The 24,433-nt window shown below is 36.9% G+C and overlaps 1 protein-coding gene across 5 annotated transcripts in view; it reads right to left on the bottom strand.

Annotated features, from left to right (window-relative positions):
• The window catches only part of OPA1 (OPA1 mitochondrial dynamin like GTPase), a 92,409-nt gene that overhangs the window by 42,416 nt on the left and 25,560 nt on the right, over nt 1-24,433 (bottom strand). For all 5 annotated transcript variants that reach the window (XM_060099300.1, XM_060099302.1, XM_060099301.1 and 2 more), the window contains 13 exons: nt 23,611-23,715; nt 21,871-21,957; nt 21,102-21,215; nt 19,099-19,179; nt 18,901-18,975; nt 18,501-18,572; nt 18,318-18,417; nt 17,479-17,609; nt 14,775-14,847; nt 14,610-14,682; nt 13,196-13,311; nt 12,221-12,285; nt 11,379-11,455 (listed from right to left, as the gene is read on the bottom strand). In XM_060099300.1, coding sequence (XP_059955283.1) covers nt 11,379-11,455; nt 12,221-12,285; nt 13,196-13,311; nt 14,610-14,682; nt 14,775-14,847; nt 17,479-17,609; nt 18,318-18,417; nt 18,501-18,572; nt 18,901-18,975; nt 19,099-19,179; nt 21,102-21,215; nt 21,871-21,957; nt 23,611-23,715 — 1,169 coding nt within the window. The remainder of the gene's footprint in view (nt 1-11,378; nt 11,456-12,220; nt 12,286-13,195; nt 13,312-14,609; nt 14,683-14,774; nt 14,848-17,478; nt 17,610-18,317; nt 18,418-18,500; nt 18,573-18,900; nt 18,976-19,098; nt 19,180-21,101; nt 21,216-21,870; nt 21,958-23,610; nt 23,716-24,433) is intronic.

Genomic DNA, 24,433 nt, shown 5'->3' with positions numbered 1-24,433 from the left:
ACCTACTGAACGCTGGCAGAAGACCTCATACCTCCCAAAAGGCAAGAAACTCCCTATGTACTTGGGTAGGGCAAAAGAAAAAACAGAGACAAAAGAATAGGGACAGGACCCGCACCAGTGGGAGGGAGCTGTGAAGGAGGAAAGGTTTCCACACACTAGGAGCCCCTTCACGGGCGGAGACTGCGGGTGGCGGAGGGGGAAGCTTCGGAGCCACGGAGGAGAGCACAGCAACAGGGGTGTGGAGGGCAAAGCAGAGAGATCCCCGCACAGAGGATCGGTGCCAACCAGCACTCACCAGCCTGAGAGGCTTGTATGCTCACCCGTCGGGGTGGGCGGGGCTGGGAGCTGAGGCTCGGGCTTCGGAGGTCAGACCACAGGGAGAGGACTGGGGTTGGCGGCGTGAACACAGCCTGAAGGGGGCTAGTGCGCCATGGCTGGCCGGAAGGCAGTCTGGGAAATAGTCTCAAGCTGCCGCCTCAGGCTGGTGCAACGTCACCACGGCCTCTGCCGCTGCAGGCTCGCCCCGCCTTCATGCCCCTCCCCCCCCCCCCCCCCCCCCCCCGCCGGCTGAGTGAGCCAGAGCCCCTGAAGCAGCTACTCCTTTAACCCCGTCCTGTGTGAGTGAAGAACGGACGCCCTCAGGCGACCTACACGCACAGGCGGGGCCAAATCCAAAGCTGAACCCCGGGAGCTGTGCGAACAAAGAAGAGAAAAGGAAGTTTCTCCCAGCAGCCTCAGGAGCAGCGGATTAAATCTCCACAATCAACTTGATGTACCCTGCATCTGTGGAATACCTGAATAGACAACGAATCATCCCAAATTGAGGAGGTGGACTTTGGGGGCAACGATATATATATATTTTTTCATGTTTTCCCCTTTTTGTTAGTGTGTATGTGTATGCTTCTGTGTGTGATTTTGTCTGTATAGCTTTGCTTTTACCATTTGTCCTAGGGTTCTGTCTGTCCATTTTTGTTTTTTTAATTACTTAAAAAAACTTCTTTTCTTAATAATAATTTTTTATTTTAATAACATTATTTTTTTTACTTTATTTTATCTTCTTCTTTCTTTCTTTCCTAGTTTCTCCCTTTTATTCTGAGACATGTGGAGGACAGGCTCTTGGTGCTCCAACCCGGCATCAGGGCTGTGCCACTGAGGTGGGAGAGCCAAGTTCAGGACACGGGTCCACAAGAGACCTCCCAGCTCCACGTAATATCAAACGGTGAAAATCTCCCAGAGATCTCCATCTCAAAGCCAAGACCCAGCTGCACTCAACGACCAGCAAGCTACAGTGCTGGACACCCTATGCCAAACAACTAGCAAGACAGGAACACAACCCCATCCATTAGCACAGAGGCTGCCTAAAATCATAATAAGGCTACAGACACCCCAAAACACACCACCAGATGTGGACCTGTCCACCAGAAAGACAAGATCCAGCCTCATCCACCAGAACACAGGCACTAGTCCCCTCCACAAGGAAGCCTACACAACCCACCGAACCAACCTTAGCCACTGGGGACAGACACCAAAAACAACGGAAACTACGAACGTGCAGCCGGTGAAAAGGATACCCCAAACACGGTAGGTTAAGCAAAATGAAAAGACAGAGAAACACACAGCAGATGAAGGAGCAAGGTAAAAACCCATCAGACCTAACAAATGAAGAGGAGATCGGCAGTCTACCTGAAAAACAATTCAGAATAATGATAGTAAACATGAGCCAAAATCTTGGAAATAGAATGGAGAAAATACAAGAAATGTTTAACAAGGACCCAGAAGAGCTAAAGAGGAAACAAACAATGATGAACAACACAATAAATGAAATTAAAAATTCTCTCGAAGGGATCAATAGCAGAATAACTGAGGCAGAAGAACAGATAAGTGACCTGGAAGATAAAATAGTGGAAATAACTACTGCAGAGCAGACTAAAGAAAAAAGAATGAAAAGAATTGAGGACAGTCTCAGAGACCTCTGGGACACCATTAAACGCACCAACATTCAAATTATAGGGGTCTTAGAAGAAGAAGAGATAAAGAAAGGGACTGAGAAAATATTTGAAGAGATTATAGTTGAAAACTTCCCTACTATGTGAAAGGAAATAGTTAATCAAGCCCAGGAAGCACAGAGAGTCCGATACAGGATAAATCCAAGGAGAAACATGCCAAGACACATATTAATCAAACTATCAGAAATTAAATACAAGGAACAAATATTAAAAGCAGCAAGGGAAAAACAACAAGTAACCCACAGGGGAATCCCCATAAAATTAACAGCTGATCTTTCAGCAGAAACTCTGCAATCCAGAAGGGAGTGGCAGGACATATTTAAAGTGATGAAAGAGAAAAACCTACAACCAAGATTACTCTACACAGCAAGGATCTCATTCAGATTTGACAGAGAAATTAAAAGCTCTACAGACAAGCAAAAGCTAAGAGAATTCAGCACCACCAAACCAGCTTTACAACAAATGCTAAAGGAACTTCTCCAGGCAGGAAACACAAGAGAAGGAAAAGACCTACAATAATAAACCCAAAACAATTAAGAAAATGGTAATATAAACATGCATATCGATAATTACCTTAAATGTAAATGGATTAAATGCTCCAACCAAAAGACGTACACTGGCTGGATACAAAAACAAGACCCGTATATATGCTGTCTACAAGAGACCCAATTCAGACCTAGGGACACATACAGACTGAAAGTGAGGGGATGGAAAAAGATATTCCCTGCAAATGGAAATCAAAAGAAAGCTGAAGTAGCAATACTCATATCAGACAAAACAGATGTTAAAATAAAGAGTATTACAAGAGACAAAGAAGGACAATACATAATGGTCAAGGGATCAATCCAGGAAGATGTAACAATTGTAAATATTTATGCACCCAACATAGGAGCACCTCAATACATAAGGCAAATATAACAGCCATAAAAGGGAAAATCGACAGTAATACAATTATAGTAGGGGACTTTAACACCTCACATTCACCAATGCACAGAGCATCCAAAATGAAAATAAATAAGGAAACACAAGCTTTGAATGATACACTAAACAAGATGGACTTAATTGATATTTATAGGACATTCCATCCAAAAACAACAGGACACATTCTTCTCAAGTGCCCATGGAACATTTTCCAGGATAGACCACATCTTGGGTCACAAATCAAGCTTTGGTAAATTTAAGAAAATTGAAATCGTATCAAGTATCTTTTCCAACCAGAACACTATGAGACTACATATCAATTACAGGAAAAAATCTGTAAGAAATACAAACACATGGAGGCTAAAGAACACACTACTTAAGAACCAAGAGATCACTGGAAAAATCAAAGAGGAAATCAAAACATACCTAGAAACAAATGACAATGAGAACACAACGACCCAAAATCTATGGGATGCAGCAAAAGCAGTTCTAAGAGGGAAGTTTATAGCTATACAAGCCTACCTTAAGAAACAAGAAACAGGGCCTCCCTGGTGGCGCAAGTGGTTGAGAGTCCGCCTGCCGATGCAGGGGATACGGGTTCGTGCCCCGGTCTGGGAGGATCCCATATGCCGCGGAGCGGCTGGGCCCGTGAGCCATGGCCGCTGGGCCTGCGCGTCCGGAGCCTGTGCTCCACAACGGGAGGGGCCACAAAAAGAAACAAGAAACATCTCAAATAAACAACCTAAACTTACACCTAAAGCAATTACAGAAAGAAGAACAAAAAACCCGCAAAGTTAGCAAAAGGAAAGAAATCATAAAGATCAGATCAGAAATAAATGAAAAAGAAATGAAGGAAAAGATAGCAAAGATCAATAAGACTAAAAGTTGGTTCTTTGAGAAGATAAACAAAATTGATAAACCATTAGCCAGACTCATCAAGAAAAAAAGGGAGAAGACTCAAATCAATAGAATTAGAAATGAAAAAAGGAGAAGTAACAACTGACACTGCAGAAATACAAAGGATCATGAGCGATTACTACAAGCAACTCTATGCCAATAAAATGGACAACATGGAAGAAATGGACAAATTCTTAGAAATGCACAACCTTCCGAGACTGAAACAGGAAGAAATAGAAAGTATGAACAGACCATTCACAAACACTGAATTTGAAACTGTGATTAAAAATCTTCCAACAAACAAAAGCCCAGGACCAGATGGCTTCACAGGTGAATTCTATCAAACATTTACAGAAAAGCTAATACCTATCCTTCTCAAACTCTTCCAAATATAGCAGAGGTAGGAACACTCCCAAACTCATTCTACAAGGCCACCATCATTCTGATACCAAAACCAGACAAAGATGTCACAAAGAAAGAAAAATACAGGCCAATATCACTGATGAACACAGATGCAAAAATCCTCAAAAAAATACTAGCAAACAGGGCTTCCCTGGTGGCGCAGTGGTTGAGAGTCCATCTGCCAATGCAGGGGACACAGGTTCATGCCCTGGTCCATGAAGATCCTACATGCCGCGGAGCGGCTGGGCCCGTGAGCCATGGCCGCTTAACCTGTGTGTCCGGAGCCCGTGTTCTGCAATGGGAAAGGCCACAACAGTGAGAGGCCCGTGTAACGCAAAAAAAAAAAAAAAAAAAAATGATACTAGCAAACACAATCTAACAGCACATTAAAAGGATCATACACCATGATCAAGTGGGGTGTATCCCAGGAATGCAAGGATTCTTCAATATACACAAATCAATCAACGTGATACACCATATTAACAAAGTGAAGGAGAAAAACCATATGACCATCTCAATAGATGCAGAGAAAGCTTTTGACAAAATTCAACACCCATTTATGATAAAAACCCTGCAGAAAGTAGGAATAGAGGGAACTTTCCTCAACACAATAAAGGCCATACATGACAAACCCACAGCCAACATCATCCTCAATGGTGAAAAACTGAAACCATTTCCACTAAGATCAGGAACAAGACAGGTTACCCACACTCACCACTATTATTCAACATAGTTTTGGAAGTTTTAGCCACAGCAATCAGAGAAGAAAAAGAAATAAAAGGAATCCAAATCAGAAAAGAAGTAAAGCTGTCACTGTTTGCAGATGACATGATACTATACATAGAGGATCCTAAAGATGCTACCAGAAAACTACTGGAGCTAATCAATGAATTTGGTAAAGTAGCAGGATACAAAGTTAATGCACTGAAACCTCTTGCATTCCTACACATTAATGATGAAAAATCTGAAAGTGAAATTAAGAAAACACTCCCATTTACCACTGCAACAAAAAGAATAAAATATCTAGGAATAAACCTACCTAAGGAGACAAAAGACCTGTATGCAGAAAATTATAAGACACTGATGAAAGAAAGTAAAGATGATACAAATAGATGGAGAGATATACCATGTTCTTGGATTGGAACAATCAATATTGTGAAAATGACTCTACTACCCAAAGCAATCTACAGATTCAATGCAATCCCTATCAAACTACCACTCGTACTTTTCACAGAACTAGAACAAAAAATTTCACAATTTGTATGGAAACACAAAAGACCCCCAAAAGCCAAAGGAATCTTGAGAAAGAAAACGGGAGCTGGAGGAATCAGGCTTCCTGACTTCAGACTATACTACAAAGCTACAGTAATGAAGACAGTATGGTACTGGCACAAAACCAGAAATATAGATCAACTGAACAGGATAGAAAGCCCAGAGATAAACCCACGCATATATGGTCACCTTATTTTTGATAAAGGAGGCAAGAATATACAGTGGAAAAAAGACAGCCTCTTCAATAAGCAGTGCTGGGAAAACTGGACAGCTACATGTGAAAGAATGAAATTAGAACACTCCGTAACACCATACACAAAAATAAACTCAATATGGATTAAAGACCTAAATGTAAGGCCAGACACCATCAAACTCTTAGAGGAAAACATAGGCAGAACATTCTATGACATAAATCACAGCAAGATCGTTTTTGACCCACCTCCTAGAGAAATGGAAATAATAACAAAAATAAATAAATGGGACCTAATGAAACTTCAAAGCTTTTGCACAGCAAAGGAAACCATAAACAAGATGAAAAAACAACCCTCAGAATGGGAGAAAATATTTGCAAATGAAGCAACTGACAAAGGATTAACCTCCAAAACATACAAGCAACTCATGCAGCTCAATATCAAAAAGAAACAACCCAATCCAAAAATGGGCAGAAGACCTAAATAGACATTTCTCCAAAGAAGATATACAGATTGCCAACAAACACATGAAAGAACACTCAACATCATTAATCATTAGAGAAATGCAAATCAAAACTACAATGAGATATCATCTCACACTGGTCAGAATGGCCACCATCAAAAAATCTACAAACAATAAATGCTGGAGAGGGTGTGGAGAAAAGGGAACACACTCTTGCACTGTTGGTGGGAATGTAAATTGATACAGCCACTATGGAAAACAGTATGGAATTTCCTCAAAAAACTCAAAATAGGACTACCATACGACCTAGCAATCCCACTACTGGGCATATACCCTGAGAAAACCATAATTTAAAAAAGCGTCATGTACCAAAATGTTCATTGCAGCTCTACTTACAATAGCCAGGAGATGGAAACAACCTAGGTGTCCATCATCGGATGAATGGGTAAAGAAGATGTGGCACATGTACACAATGGAATATTATTCAGCCATAAAAAGAAACAAAATTGAGTTATCTGTAGTGAGGTGGATGGACCTAGAGACTGTCATACAGAGTGAAGTAAGTCAGAAAGAGAAAAACAAATACCGTATGCTAACACATATATATGGAATATAAAAAAAAATGAAAATGGTCAGAAGAACCTAGGAGCAAGATGGGAATAAAGATGCAGACCTACTAGAGAATGGACTTGAGGATATGGGGAGAGGGAAGGGTAAGCTGGGACAAAGTGAGAGAGTGGCATGGACATATATACAGTACCAAACGTAAAACAGACAGCTAGTGGGAAGCAGCCACATAGCACAGGGACTTCAGCTCGGTGCTTTGTGACCACCTAGAGGGGTGGGATAGGGAGGGTCGGAGGGAGGGAGATGCAAGAGGGAAGACATATGGGGACATATGTATAACTGATTTACTTTGTTATAAAGCAGAAACTGACATACCATTGTAAAGCAATTATACTCTAATAAAGATGTTAAAAAATCACTGTGTAGTGCACTGAAACTAACATAATATTGTATGTCAACTATATTTCAATAAAAACAAACGGAAGGAAAGAAGGAAAGAGAGAAAGAATATGCAGAGAGAATACACCACTGAGGATCAAAAGGACAAAGTCCATTTAGCCACGGCATTAATGACAGATAATGGGAGAATTCTAAGAGCAAGGTGGAACAAAAGAAGTTTGTCAGGGCCATCTATTCAGACAATTTTAAACACAAACTCAAGATATCTGAAAGATGAACAAAAAATCAGGGTACAGCCTCTGACCACGAAGGCCTTTTGCTGCTCCTGCCTCAGAACAGACATGGTCTGTTAATCTCTTCCTAGGAGTCTATGGGACAGGACTCTACAACCGAGACACCCTTTCAAGGAGATCATAACAAAATTCCACACCACTAAATTCTGACAAGCCTGAGGTAACTTTCTCAACAGAGGCTGCAGCTTCCCAATCCAAAGGTGGCGGCTGTCACTTATCCTTACCCAGCTCGCTTGCCCTTCCATCACTAAGCTGCTGTCCTCTGTCCAGACTCCCTCTGCTCCCCTCCATCACAATAACTTTTATTGTGCCTCCAATACCTTGTTCCATAACAAACAAACCATTTTATATTCTCATTCTTTCCATTTTCCTTGCATCTTCAAACCTTTCCTGACCCTCCCTTACAGGCAGTAACTGTCCTCAAATTCTGCTGCCTGGAAGCTGCTCATTAGCTGAATGTGCTTCAGAGTCAGGAGGTGGATGTTCTCCTTATCCCACAATCTCTCTTCCAGACCATTAGTCTTCTACTCACAACGACCAGTTCCCCCAGTATATATTCTAGGTGATTGTAGACTTCTCTAAGTTTTGCCATCGTCCAGGGATAAATACCACTAATACACAAAATACAATTACCATTATAGTTGTATTTATCACCCCCTTTATCTCCTGAACTTTACCTATATGCCCTTTTAATTAAAATTTTTTTCAAAATGAAAATTTCTTCTTTTATAGCAGAAGACTTACTCCATATAATTTAAAACCAATAAAGAAAAAGTAAGAAGTCCTCCATAATGTCTCTTTCACTAAATGACCACTATTCACAAGCTTAATTTATCATTAAAAATATTCAATGCCTACATTACTATTTGTGTGTTTACACAGGTGATATTACACATACTGTTTAATAAATATAATATTAAAGTATATTGTACATAGTTTTCCATGTTGACATCCTACATTTTTCAATGGCTGCATAGTAATCCATTCTATGGATAAATCAAATATTATGTAATTACAAATAAAAACACAAGTTTTCAATTTTTTACACTTATAAACAAAACCATGGTGAAGATTCTTATGTGTTCATCTTCGTCAAATATATCTTCATTTCCATAGAGCCCTAGCAATATAACTACTGGATATAAATGTACTCAGTGTTTAACTGGCTCCTCGTCTGCATTACCTACACATCCAATCACTAAATCCTGTCAATCCTATCCTCTAGGTAGCCTCTCAAATATCTCAAAAATGTCTCCTCTTCTCCACCTGCACAACCACTATTCAAGTTCAAGCCACTATCTCTTCTGGTCTAGATTATTTCAACAGTCAACTATCTCCTTGCTCAGTTTTCTCCACCTGTATTCCACTTTCCCTACTACAAAAATCTTTCTAAAATGCAAATCTGCCTAAGTCTCTTCATTGACCCTCACTGGTTGTGGGATAAATTTCAAGCTTCTAAACATGGTTTCTAAGGCCCTTAATCATCTATATCTTGCTTATATCCACCGTTTCATCTTCTGCCTCTTGCCTCCTTCTATGCTAAAGCCATAGGTACCTGTCTTCAGTTACTTGTGTCACTTTTCTTGCTCTCACCTCTTGGCCTCTGAAATATTCTGGTCACTGCCTTTACCTAGCATCTATTCACTCTTTAAATCTCAAAATATAAGAAATCTTTTTTGATTCCTTACATCTGAGTTAGGGTACTTAACTGTGCATTCCCATATTCCTTTCATTCTTTTAACTTCAACAAAATAAACTTAATACTTTTCATCAAAAATTGTATGTATACTGCGATACCATTTTTAAGTGTATTTCTATAAATCCTGCCAGCTATCCTTCTAAATAAGGATAAAATAACTATCTCCTGCTTAGTGTCCGTAATCGACTCGTAAAGATCAAGTATATTGTGTGAAAGTGCTGAGAGCCTATTTCTTACTCTAATGAATCATATGTCAAATCTAAACCTCCAATAACTTTCTTAAAATATGATTGAAGTATAGAATGACAAAATGCTTGTAACAGTGCTTCCAGATGACCAAATACAGATCAAGCAGTCCTGTGACTTAAATAATTATAAACATCTTAAGGGTGTATCCTAAAATGTCACATAAGGCATTAAGCAGCAAAAAGATACTACCTGACACAACATCAACTATGTCACAAAAATAAAACATTTTGGGTGCAATGCAGTTGAAATCAATGTGGCACAAACAGCTAAGATTAGGACCTGCTATTTTGATCTATGTTTGTGTTAAGCTACAGCGTCTGGGGAAAAAGGGTGCGGCGGAGGTGGTGGTGGTGGTGATGAAAAGATCCAGCAGCTCAAAGAATAAATCTCTAGCAGCCAGATGTCCTAGTTCTCTCCCTTGCCTTCTCAATAGGCAATCTGGCAATATAGGTTTCTTGTCCCTTCACAAATTCCCTTCACCACCCGTGTATTAAGTAAATTAGATTTATCTTCAAGGCTCGCTTAAGTGTAGGTACACTTTGATTTCAGACTTGCTCTGTCCAAACAAAACGAACCATTCCATTTGATGATGCCAGAAATTCAGAGGCACCACATTTTTCTCCCATAAACAGCATTATGAGTTATCATAGTTTACAAATCACTTTTTCTGTACATTATCTTCATACAACCTAGTAAGTAGTACTATTCATTCTGTGTGTATATGTATATGTATATACTATACACATACATACATATATACACACACACATATCTATCTCTTGCAAACTTCAAAAGCTGGATGACTTATAGAAAGCCATAGAACTGGCTTAAAATACAAATAATAATGAGAACAAGTTTTTTTGTGTGTATGTGTATATATATATATATATATATATATATATATGATTAATCAATCAACAAATACAGATAAGATCAGAATTCTTTTTTGGATAAGGAGAGAGATTAAAAATAGGCAAATTTTGACTACTTGAAGAGAGAAAAGGGTTCACTACTGAGGAAGAAAGGGCACCAACATGAGGAAACTAGTAGTACTGAATACAAACTTAAGGACTGGACACTACTCTCTAAGTTCAATTTTGATAATCTTCAACTGAGCAAATAGAAGAATTACAGAAAATATTCATAATAAATGGCAGTTCTGCTCCAAGAATAATAAATTCTTAAAATACTACAGACTTCATTATAAAGATAATTTTTATATAAGGGATTTGCTAATTAAAATACGATTATAAAAATTTAAGCTATTTATACGTAGCTTGCTTGAGGTACATGGAACCTATTTTGGTTACTGCCATTCCAACATATTTAAGAGTGCCAATATTTACTAAAACATAAATTGAAGGTGACACTTGGCCCTAAAAGCGATTTGCATGAGTATTTTTCAAAAGAATGCATTTACTTGCTATTTTAAAAAAAATCTCAAATAGGATTCAATTTCAAATGTGATTTGTACAAAACATATCAGACACATATTACAAAAGCACCAGTGTTCTTATGCAGATGTGAGAATTTGAAAGTAATATACTCTTCTCCGTTTACAAATCAACTTTCTCTGTAGTTTTGTTCTCTATGTGTAATCCAACAAGAGCAACCAGTTTTGTTAGACTGTTTGATACTTAGCTAAAGCACAATTTGATAAAACTTTTACCTAAATGATTTTATAGAAATCAAAATTATGTATTTATTAAGTATAAGATAAAGAAAAACCTAAGATGAATGAAGATTTCAAAAGAGCATGGAGAAAGCTATCTTTCAGAATATCTCTTCTCAGAGATACATAATAAATACATAATTCATTATACTTAAAATATTTAATTGGTTAGACTAGAATAGTGGTTAGATTTTGCAAAAAAACCATACTTTTATGTTCTTGCCTATTTACTAAGTGTTTGGGGGGATAGGCCAAGGCTACAATAAATCACTGCTTTATCAATCTAAATTTTAGTATTCCATTATAATTCACATAGTAAAGTCTTTGAGAAAAGGTCAAATACTCACCAATGTTTTGGTGTAACCTGGCTCAGACTGATAACTTCATCGAGGATTTCATTTTTAGCTTTTTCAAACAGTTCGTTCTAGGCAATATAGATATACGTAAGTAAGATTTTCATAAGATAGTTAATTTGCCCTGCCATGATTTTCAGAGATAACTAAAAGGAAGCCCTCTGACAAGCTACTGGCTGGGCTTAGGTTTGAAGCATGCCTGACCAACAAGTAACGCTCTTCTCTTCTAGTTTCTTTCCTTAGGAATGCCAATATCCAGATAAGGACAAAGAAACTGACACACGTCTACTTATTCAACTCTGAATGCAGTTTTTCACAGAACATTTGTTCTGATAAGTTTTTTACGTAACAAACGTTATGTGAAAGTTATCAACGCACATTAATTTAGTGTATTACTAACAGTAATCTGATGCTGTGTTTTACAACTGATGGCATTTTAAAATCAAGGAAAACCAATACGTAAGACCTATTAACTTAGGGTATGAACAGTGAAAAGGTTAAAAAGCTGATGTATAATTTTTAAGTTTACACTACATAAATATGTTAATTTATAAGACCTTGAAAGACTATTCTTCACCTTTTCAGAAAAAAATTTTGAACACTTGTTTGGATATCCTATGATCCCTAATTACTTTTTTTATTATGTAGTAAATAATTTAAATTATTTGTAAAAGTGACAACTGTTCCTGGAAATGTATTCTTGCAACTCTAAATTAGTAATCATGGTTAAAACCAAAACAATTTAGCTTACCAGATTTTGCTCGTCAACATAAATTTTGTTAGAGCACAACACTAAATTAGATATATACAAAATACATGAGGTACATAAATATTACCCGGTCAAGTTCTCGCAGGCGAGGATAGTTATTCTTCCACTCAGTTTCAAGGTTAAAACGTGTTGCTGAGGAAGAAGGAAAAATGCTCAAGTTTGAGGATTCTCTTCAGTTCCAGATGCAGTGGTTAAAGGCTATCTCTCACATATCTGCTATATTAACTGAATTTCTGAGTGTGCACAGATAGTTCCTGAGTACTCTGGGCTCTCAATATCTCAGAATAGCATTACTACAACAGTTTTCCAAACTAATCCCTTTGACTTTAGTTTCTCCATTTTCAATCCACAAAGCACACAGCTGACACAATTTAGTACAGCTGCTAAGAGCATGGAACTCTGAAGTCATACCACCAACTCAATCCTGATTTTGAACCCCATTCAAATCCTGGGTCTATTATCTATTACTGTTTGATGCTGGGTGTGTTACTTAGGTAAATTATTCTCTGCCTCAGTTTGCTCTTCTGTAAGATGAGAATAATACTTACAAGGCTGCTGAGGGACTAATGGGATAAATAGGTAGGCTCTCCTAATGAGAAAATGGAACGAGGATATACTCTCACCAAATGAAACTACAGAAGCAAGCAAAGCCATGGAACAGGAAAGCGTGGGATTCAGCAACCAGTACAATGTAGCTGAAAGTACACTGGCTGCTCTGCTTCCCAACACATTTCCTCTCTTTCCTCTAAAAAGGCAGAATCTGAGTTCTCTATAGTTATACTAGGTTCTTTCTCCCAAACACTACTGCAAACTTTCTCTTTAAATTTTGTAATGTGCTCCTAGCAATGTTTCCCCTGAAAGGAAAAATCCTGCTCTCATACAACTGAAGATTTGTATTTTTCCTTTTCCTACATACTATCTTATAGTAAATGAATGAAAAGCAACTGTTAAAGCAAAGGAAGTAAAGAATCTGATGGATGCCCAAGACTGCCAGCTAATAAAATATCTAAATTTGAGAGTTTATTTTAAAAACCCAACTTACCTTTGAAACTGTCAGCCTGTTGTTCAACTGACTCTCGTACCATTTTCCAAAAGCAGTCCGATACAGCAAGGCTTAGATTTCTTGTAGTCACTTGGTGTGCCTTTAGCATGCTTGTCCTACAAAACAATAACCAGAGCTAAAGTATATTAAAGTGGCAGAAAGGACAATACTATCACCAAGTTTGAGAATGTGCTTGTTATAACATAATGAGAATAGCCACTTAATCATTTTATACTAGGGTGGTCCAATGAACTTTCTGTGATGAGGTAAGTAACCTATACCCGTGCTGTCCAATATGGTAGCTACTAGTCACATGAGGTTATTGACCCCTTGAAATGTGTGGTTAGTGTGACTGAGGAACTCAAATTTTCCCTCTATTTAATGTTAACTAACTTAAATTTAGAGACTTCCCTGGTGGCAAGAGTCCCTGGTGGCAAGAGTCCCTTCCCTGGTTAAGAGTCTGCCTGCCAGTGTAGGGGACATGGGTTCGAGCCCTGGTCTGGGAGGATCCCACATGCCGCAGAGCAACATGCGCCACAACTACTGAGCCTGTGCTCTAGAACCTGAGAGCCACAACTACTGAAGTCCACACCACCTAGAGCCCATGCTCCTCAACATGATGCAATGAGAAGCCTGCGCACCGCAACAAAGAGTAGCCCCTGCTTGCTCAAACTAGAGAAAACACGCGCGTAGCAACAAAGACCCAACACGGCCAAAAATAAATTAAAAAATTTATTTTAAAATAAATAAATAAATAAATTTAAACAAGCACACAAGGCTAGTGACCACTGTATTGGATAGCATAGTTCTACCCACTTGCCAGCTCCCAACCCAACAGACAATTCTCAGGACTACGTGTGAAAAGACTACCTTGACTTGCTACACTAATACAGAGGCAAACGCACTCTTCCAGTTCAAGAGACTCTCTACATGTTATAATGTTTTAAAATTCAGTTGCCCTTTAGCTTTTCCTCTTTGCTTTACTGTCAGTATCTTATTTTCTGTTAACTTCTGTCAATATCTATTTAAGGACACCCCTTTCACACTCCCACCCCTCACTCCAACTTTTCCCAATACTGTAAGAGAAATGTGTACATGCATTTAAACATGTAAGTGTTGATTTTTAAAAATCACCTTATAAGCAAAGCAACTTAAGTGGTGTCAGCGTGGTCTCCGATGCCCATATGCCAAGGGGCAGTTTATTATAACAGCATGTACTGTACTGTGTGATAAACTGCTCCCAATTCTGTCAGAGTAGCTTGAGGTCTTGCTTATTAAATACAGATCGCTATTTGGGAATTCAGTTCTGGAAATTCAATGTTAAACTGATAGCTATAAAACAAACTTGTAAATGAAAACAGCTGAAGCTACTCCCTCACTATAAAGTCTTTAAATATTTAAACAAGATACCTACTTTAGGAGTTTTGAATTCTGAAAAAATTCTTCTTCATAGTCTCTTATAGCTTCAATGCTTTCAGAGCTGTTTCCTAGGGAGAGATGATGGTAAAGTTCTCACTAAGAAAATTCGTTTTTATTATTTGAAAACAACAAAAAACTATAATAATCTGTCTTTGCATACCTTTTCCTGTTACAACAGCAAAATAACCTAGAGCTTTCATTGGGAAGAGTTTTCCTTCAATTATCTGCTGAATCTATTTTCAAAAGTGGGAAAAATAAACAGATGTAAGTTTACATAATTTTTAAAGCATAACATGCTATTTAGAAAGCAAATTTAATAATGCTATATATGTATATGTTTAGGTAAATATATGTCTGTACAAAAGTACTGAAATGTATTTCAATTGCTATATATGTCTGTACAAAAGTACTGAAATGCATTTCAATTGCTCTTTGAGGAAAAAATTAAATACATTTAATTTTGTTATATTAAAAATGTATTGTTAAAACGTAAGTACCAAAATTAGAACTTGGAATGACATATAGAGCTTTGGAGTCAGGCCTTACTTAGTTTGAATTTCTGCTCTGGCACTTAACTAGGTGTGTGGCCTTAAGTAAGCTACTTAACTTTTTCAAAATGGTAGTTGAAAAGATTATATGATACTTAACACAGTGCCAGGCATGCAGAAGCACACAATAATAGTAGCTGCTATTATTATTTCCCCAATATCTAAATTCTAACAAAGTTGGACGGTCTTTTTTTTTCCTTTTTTAACTTTATTAAAAAAAACTTGGATCCATTGGTTCTCAACTCTTTTAGGGTCAAAACTCCTTTTCTAAATGAAATAAAAACTACAGACTCTCTCTCTAGAAAAATGCACATTTGCACAGAGATCTATCATTCACACATAACATAAAAGAGTTCCTACTCCCAGAAGCTCATTAAGATTAATACTGAGATAAGAATCCCTCCTCTAAGACAAGTCACATTTCTAAGCTAATGCTGAATCTTTGGTATAAAAAAAGACTGATATAAGCTTCAACTGTATTCAAAGGAAATGCAAACTCATTATCCTAAAGAAGAGGATAAAGAAATGAAAGGAATGATGGGAAATGGGAAGGAAGCACAGAAATTTGCTTCTACCTCACTTCTCCCCTCCTCCCTATCAGGACCAATACTGCCAAGGGCAGGCCTTACCCTTAAAAATAAGGCAAAGCTAAGGTCACCGAGGCTGTACAGAAAAGAGTTAACACAGCAGGCCTGAGAATGCTGTCCTCAGAAAGGCCTTCTTGTCCTTGGCTGGCATCTGGGAACTTAACTGGTAAACAATTCCCTACACTGATATAAAACTTTCCCTAAATAACAGTGGCTCATTGTGCAATCCATGTGGTTTATGCTGAACATCTGCTTTCCTTTGGGCGTCTGGAATCTTGGTACTTGAGGGTGGCTACATGAACAGCCCCCAGTAAAAACCTTAGGTGCTGTGTCTCTAATGAGTAACTTGTTGCTGGCAGGATTAAGCATTTCCTGTATGACTCTACTAGGAAAGAACTCTTGGAAACTTGAGCTTGGTTTCCTTCAGATATCACTTTTTGCACCTTCTCATTTTGTAATTTTGCTTTGCATCCTATCATTGTAATAAAATCTTAGGTGGAAGTATTACTATGTACTGAGTCCTGTGAGTCCTTCTACGGAATCAGGGAGCCTAGGGGTGGTCTGTCTTGGGAACCCCATCACAGAGGCATAGTCCTACAGAGTTTTGGATGGGAAAAAGAGAAATTCTAAGCAGTAGCCAGAGGGATGGGTACTTATATCTGAAGTTGTTCCATGGGGGATGAAGATATAATAAAAACAGATGATAGCCACCATTTACATAACACTTTTGTGCCAAGCACTATTTCAACCACTTTACGATGGATATTTAACTCAATAAATTTTCATAACCTATGAGACAGTACCATTAATATCTTCATTTCCAACAGATGAGAAAGCCTAAAGCACTGAAAAAGTAAAACAACTTACCTAAGGTTACACAACTAGCAAACAGTAGAGCAGATGTGAAACCAAGCAATCTGGCTACAGATTGTGCATTTTTACCCACTTCTACCTTATGCCTTCATAATTAAGTAGAGAGCATGTCCTAATAAACCTTGCACACAATCGTACCTTAAAATAAAATTCTTGCCTTGTCAAGGGAGGAGGAGAGAAGGGACACTGAATACCATGAATAGAAGTCACAGAATCTCAGAAATGAAAATGACCTAGAGATCAACTAGACTAATAGGTTGGATGGTGCACTGGCTGGATGCAGAAAAGTAACAAGATTTGCCCAAGGACATGCAGCTGGTTGGTGGTAGAGCATGGATAAGAATGCTGAGCCCCAACACCCCATCCAGTGCCTTCTCTATTATGAAAATCTGCCACACAGTCTTTCATCAGTTAAGAAACGTAATGTTTATCTGAAAAAAATACATAAATAATAAAATCTTTTTAAAAAACAGGACAAAATAAAATAAGTAAGGCCCAAAAGGAATTTAAACTGTCACTAGTTTTACATTAATTTATGAACATCAACTAAAAAAAAAGTTTAAACTATAACAAAAAAATACTACAAATGATGTTAATGACTCTATGTCAACATACAAAATTTAAATTAAATTAGAGTAAGCAACATTGGCAGTTTTAAGTATTTGAAGCAAACTGATTACAATTGTGGAATTTCACTTATACCTCGATATTGCACTTAATTTACTATAACTACACAATACTTTGTTTTTAATGAGAACCAAGAAAAATCGCACTACTTGTATTTCACAAGGAAATTTTTTATTCCCCCAACCAGTCCCTGTCATAACTGGAGCTTGTATAAAGAACTTGCCCTCACCCTGCTTGGACTAGCCACATTTTTCTCTGCCAGGTCTACTTTGGTCAAAACAAATATTGTCCTTCTTCCATGAGGATCCATTTGACTGACCAAGTCGGTAACAATGCTGCGTTCAGCATCCACAGATCCATCTGAAAAAAAATGGAAAAATGACACTGTAGGGCTTCCCTGGCGGTGCAGTGGTTAAGAATCCACCTGCCAGTGCAGGGGACATGGGTTCAAGCCCTGGTCCGGGAAGATCCCACATGCCAAGGAGCAACTAAGCCCGTGCGCCACAAATACTGAGCCTGTGCTCTAGAGCCCGCAAGCCACAACTACTGGGCCCATGTGTCACAGCTACTGAAGCCCACAGGCCTAGAGCCCATTCTCTGCAACGAGAAGCCACCGCAATGAGAAGCCCGTGCACCGCAACGAAGAGTAGCCCCCACTCGCCACTAGAGAAAGCCCACGCTCAGCAACAAAGACCCAACGGAGCCATAAATAAATAAATAAATAAACAAATAAATAAATAAATAAGACACTGTAATGGTTACAAAGTAGGTTTTAAAAACTTCAACAAGCTACATCCTTGTGTCTACATTATAGTAAGAAAAATTTTCTTAATATTTTATCTTAGTTATGAAAAGACATTCTAGCCAATAAAAATGTCTATGATGCCTACACAGTGAAATTTATCAAAATATCACCAACTTCAATTCTATTTACTAATAAAACGAACAAGTAAGAGGACAAAACATATTTATTTTGTATGTTTATGTAACATGCATATATAGAACAAAGCTTTGATTGCTAAGTAAGGAAGAATATTAGTGCAATTAAAATCTTTCAATAAGACTTACCTTGAATACATAATATGATAGCATTAGGATTCTGCATATAAGCTTTGCTGATACTGAAAATAGTTTCTTTTGTGTCAGGAGCCATGCCTGATGTCACAGTCTTGAAGAAAAAGGTTTTAAATGTCATTATAAATGTCTTTCACAATAGGAATAAGATAAAACACACATTTTGTAGATACTTACATTAATCACACCTGGTAGGTCAACAAGCACCATCCTCTGTAGTCCAGGGCCCTTTACATTTAAGGATATGGTCTGTGCAGGGAAAAAAAATCCAAAAACCAAAAAACTAATTTTGGGAGGCAGCTTGTTAGGAATTTTTTGGTGACACATATTTTGAAAATTCTGTATCTCATCCATTCAGATATGCAGCTCAGAAAAAAATTATGCTTTTTCTGACCATAACAGTAATTATCATAGAAAATTATCCACAAAGCAATACATTCTTTGGAATATTAAAAGAAAAAAAAAGACTAAGTATCTTGGAACAGCTGCAATCTAAACATCAATGCTAACACCATGATTTCAAACCATAAACATTGGATTTCCATAAAACATTGTTGAAATGAATTGCAACACTTACCTCAGAGCTAACAGTACAGCCTTCTTTCACATTTTTTCTCATTCGGAGTTCTATTTCATGTCTTAATGCTGCAAGCTATCAATGGAAAGCAACAAAATCCTAAGGAAATCTTCAGTTAAATATTCCATTTAGTTGTCTTTTATAAGTTTACACGCTATAAAAAGTTACATACATAAACCTCATACAAATTCTACTTACATCTTCCTCTTTGGTAAGATCAAACTCCCGAGAACTATCTTTAAACAAGGCCACGTGGTGAGGGCCTTCACTGAGAGTCACCTGAAATTAATAGAAAATTGAGAAGACTGTATTTACAATTCCTATTAATTCCCACAGCACTTACATGGTTCTCATTTTCCAGTCAACATTATACAGAGTACCAAGCACAAAGCCATCAATCTCAAAACTTGAAAAACTAAAAGGAAATCTTGCATTTCACTTCAAAGGTAAATTTAGGTAAAGGACAATTCATTTATTCAACATCTATTTATTGAGAGCCAACTGTGTCAGGCATTGTAGATGGGGGAACTCGAAGAATTGACTGTCCCTGGTTTAGGCCTCATTATATACTGGGAGAAATATACAGAGAGAATAGGTCTGTGTAGCAAAACCTAGGATGCCACAGAGGAGAGCAGTACTAAGGGGAACTAAGGCAGCCTTCACCCAAGGAGTGACATTTGAGCAAGAAATTCTCTAACAACTTACATGTCAACAGTCAGTGGTTTCATGAGAACTTCTAAACTTCACATTCCTTAACTTTTCAGTTGTAACTTTTCAAGCTTCTCTATAATGATCCGATTTCACTTTTAAAATACAATTCTATCTACTAAGATTAGCTAAGCATACAGAGGATAACAAACAAAACCTAGCTGTTTGAAGACATCAGAGGAGCAACCATGGCAGCCTGGACTGAGTCCAAGACCCCAAAGGATTTGGATGGGTATATTCCTGCAGCTATTTTCCCTCAGGGCATTTGCTGATTTGTGGCACAGGGTGGCCTGAAAGAGAAGTTTAAAACTTGTAGCAGTCTCACTGTGTTGAAGAGACAAAATCGGACTCTGGGGTTATCAAGCAGCCACGATCTAAGATGCCAAACTCTCAGAGAAAAATGGACAGCAGAAATAAATCTCCAAAAACTGAGCCCTACATTCTATGCACAATTTCCCTTTAAGGCATTTGCACATTAAGGAACAAAGAAGCTGTTAAAGAGGTTAAAATGTTAAGTCAAGATTTTGGCAATTTCACTCTTCAAGGGGAGACAAAAAATCTGGAGTTTAGAGTCCATCAAGGAGAAGTCCTGGTAAATACTAGTGAAGTAATGACAAACTGAAAAGAGAACAGCCTTGTCTGTTTCAAGGAAATCTGTCCATGATATCTGCCTGCTGGAAGAAAGTGAACTCCTTCCTAAAATATAGTATCAGCCACAGCCACTACAATTAGGGTGCTGGTTACAATGTAAAAGATAGGTTCACAATATTTTTACAGTTAATTACAGAGCATGATATAAAGTATAGTCAGTTCATTCTTTTCCTCCTAAATTTGTAATATTCCAAATGCCCATCAACAATAAAACGGATCTATAAAGTGTGATATATTCACACAATAACACAAAGCAATGAAAAAGAAACTAGTTTTACACAACATGGTTGAAATCACAGCCAGACCCCAAATAATGCACTGTCTGAATCACACTAGACTGCCTGTTGTAATTATAAACAGACCTCAATTCTGCAAGACTTCAGCATCAGCCTCATTGTCTCACTTTCTACCACTATTCTAGCCTTCATTCTTGGTGACCTCAATTTTCCATTTCTCCAATCACTCTATACCTACTCCATCCATCGGCTGAGTTAAAACATACACACACATCCTTGTGTCTACATTACAGCAAGAAAAACTCCTGATCTTTGTTCACGCCTGAGGGATGCCGCCTACTGATTTCTACACTAGCAATAATTCCAAATGCTACATATCAATTATTTCTTTTGTCAGAATTCTTCATTTTAACACATGGACAAACTTCATTAAAGTGACTACTTTCCTGAGGAACTTCATTTGGCCTATTTTCCTTTTTAACTGAAGTAGAGTTGACAAACAATATTATGTTAGTTTCTGTGTATAACATAGTGCTTCAACATTTAAATACATTACAAAATGACCACCACAATAGGTCTATTAATCCAGAGGGCCTATTTTCTTACCTTAACCGGAGAACGTGTCATCATCTCCCCAGATCCTCTAGGGAATATTCGTGCTTGAGCAATCATTTCCAACACACTAGTTTTTCCAGCACTTTGATCTCCAACCACAACAACCTTGTGACAAAATAAATACCACATTTTCATATTTTTTGATACCAACTTAAATTTAATAGATTTGGAATGCTGCTGAGAATTTTTAGTCTTAAAAATTATACACACTTAAATGATTTTAAAATATCATCCAGAAAAAAATGATGGTTCATACATTGATGTGTATTGAAAACATAAACAGCAAAACATTAACTGGATCCATTATTTACAGCCAAATTTTTATTAAAAACTTATGCTAATTTAAACCACTATTTTAAAACCACATCAACATTCATATGCCACAAATCTTTTCCAATAGCTAGTTTACTCTTTACAAAGACATTTTCAATTCTATAAGGTTAAATTTCACTCATGTACCTAATCTTATCCACCATTCAGGTATTTTAATATCATGGATATTATGAATACGTAATGCCAAATATCTGAAAGCCTTACTTTATTATGCATAAATATAAGTAAACCAATGGACCAAAATAAAGAGTCAAACAATATTCAATGCTTAGGGCATCACCTAGAACACATGAATATTATACAGAAAATTTTATGTCTTTGTCTATGTCTATACATATGTGTATGTATTATGTATGTAACTTTTTAAAAAACTACAGTGTTTTTTTGCTAATGGGCAAGTTCACTGTGTACTAATTTTTTTACTTACCCTTGGCAGATGATCTTGTGTATTATAACTGGCATCATAATCGGACAGAACATCAAGAACTTCAGAGTACATGTCAATCAAAGATTTCTATAAAATTCAAGAAATTAATAATATAAAATAGTGAAAACATTTTTAAAAAACCACAGATGTGTCGAGATAAGAGAGCTGATACATTCAAAATGTTTCCATAATAATTGTATTGCTTTTCCTAGTTATGCAAATAAATATTCCTAGTAAATGTAAAACAATACAGAAGATTCCATATGTTCTTATCAAATTTATTTTAAAGAGACAATGATTTAACACAGTATATTAATTCATGATTTCCGAACCTTCTAATTAAATGGTAAAAGAAGGAGGTTATTGTTTAATATTGAAGAGCTAACATTAAGTGCCCAACAAAGGAAGACCATTAACACCAAAAACGCCCAATAAGGGGTCAGGTGAACAACTGAAAGGAATGTTTGGTGTATGAGTCAGAGCAGGAGAGAAAGAAAGACTGAAGAACTGGTAAAGTAGAGAAAGAATCACCAAGATTATTGTTAAATCAGTATGAATGATTAGTGTACACTGATAACTGGGCAGACTAAAATGTGAGAGCACCAGGGGCAGACATCTCAGTAAAACCAGTATCAAACACGGTGCCTGGAAAATTATAAGCTTCAAGTATTTGAGGAATGATTGAACATATACACAGGCCTGGGAAAAAGGTTACTATCAAGCATTTAATAATTAAAGGTAAGTTTCAGTGCCAAAGTAGGAACAAAATGAGGGTCTACACTGCCTTTCATCTCTCAACACCTAGAAATAATTAAAAGGAAAGCAACTGTTATCCCCTCCACCTAAAAATAAACAAAAAACTTTTCGAATTTTCATTACCATTTCATTTTATGAGAAAATACAATTTCTCAATGTTAATATATATAATTCTCAATATATATTAATGCTTGGTTGTGGTTTTTCCCAACTGCCATGTGCTGACTTATAAATAAAGTCATGCTATTTATTTGTTTTATGCAGTCGTAATTTGGAGTCAGAACTATTAATACATGTTGGTTAAACTAGGGCTATATATCTTTGGACCTTGGCTACAAAATGAATGTGCCATGATTTATTGCAGTTTTGCTACGGACAAATTGTTTACTTATATGACATTTAAGTTAAAAGAATTACTTCAATTTCATTTAGCACATAAACGTTGGTTTAGTGGGGAATAATAAGATTTAATTAACTGATAATGGTAATTACCAATGTGCTGATGATAACAATACCAGCATGCTTTTTCAAAAATACTTTAAAATGTCTAAGGAAACTTCCAGAAGAAAACATTAACTATTGTAAAACTGGAGAAAGTGGCCTCTTCACTGAGTGGCAATACAAGTAAGGCAATGAAAATAAGACATACGTAACTTTCTATCAACTTACTTTGCTGGTTTTATAGCTGTATAAATTAAGTAAACCTAGAGATAAACTAAATATTTCAGAAAAAATAAACTGATTCACAAGAAATGACTCTTGAAAGTATGAAAATTTAAGGATATAGTATAAAATAAATGTTTGAAGATTATAATTTGTGAAAAGTCTTAACATAGGAAGAGACCTCCCTATCCCCTAAGCATATCAGGTTAGAAAGAAAAGGATGATAGAACCCTTTGCAGTTCCTTAAAAACCGGTATTGATCAACACACAATGAGAAGTGGTAAAGTTCTGAGCGAACAAATTAAGACCAACTTAAAGTACCTTAAGCTTTCTATGATGGATGCCTTTGTCATCTTTCTGTAATACTAATTTTCTCAATTCTTTGTTCTCCTTTTCTAGCCGTTCCAAGATTCTCTGGTACTTTAACTGCAACAAAATAATACACATAACTTTATAAGAAAGAGATGGGTTAAAAAATAACATTAAGTGTAAATTAAAATCTTCCAAGATCCTGAAGCAATATCTCCTGCCTACTTAAAATGAATTATTTCATTTAAGTCATCTATGAAAATGTTGAACAAATAAATTATGAATATTATCTCAAACAATGAACTTCATTATAGTTTTCTATTTCAATTGGCATTTTGTTTAGAAAAGTCTTTGCTGTTTATGTTGAAGAAATTATTAAAAATACTAAAAATGAACGGAGTTGAAGAAGGAAGTTCTTAAGTATACTCTATGAAGCAATATTTCCTATTACAACAAAATTTTAAGTCTTCATTAAAGGGACATTTGACAAAAATTCAAACTCTCCCCATCCCCCATATTATTTTATAAAAATGATTTAAAATAAAAATAGCTAATAGTACCTGACTATGCAGTATGTGACAGGCCCTTTACTGACTGTTTGACCTGCATTAACTCCCGTAAGACTTCAAGTGAGGCAAATTAGAATTAGATCTGTGCTGTCTAATATGGATGGTAGCCACTAGCCACATGCAGGTACTGAGCACTTGAAATGTGGCTAGTCTGAATGGAGATGAGTTAAGTATAAAATACACACCAGATTTCTATAATTCAGTAAAAATACATAAACACCACATTAATATTGTTTATACTAATTAGATGTTTAAATGATATTATT

The sequence above is a fragment of the Mesoplodon densirostris genome, chromosome 5 (genome assembly GCF_025265405.1).
Source record: "Mesoplodon densirostris isolate mMesDen1 chromosome 5, mMesDen1 primary haplotype, whole genome shotgun sequence".
Taxonomy (NCBI): domain Eukaryota; kingdom Metazoa; phylum Chordata; class Mammalia; order Artiodactyla; family Ziphiidae; genus Mesoplodon; species Mesoplodon densirostris.
Note: the sequence above shows the minus strand (reverse complement) of the source record. Positions and strands in the feature narration are given on the sequence as shown.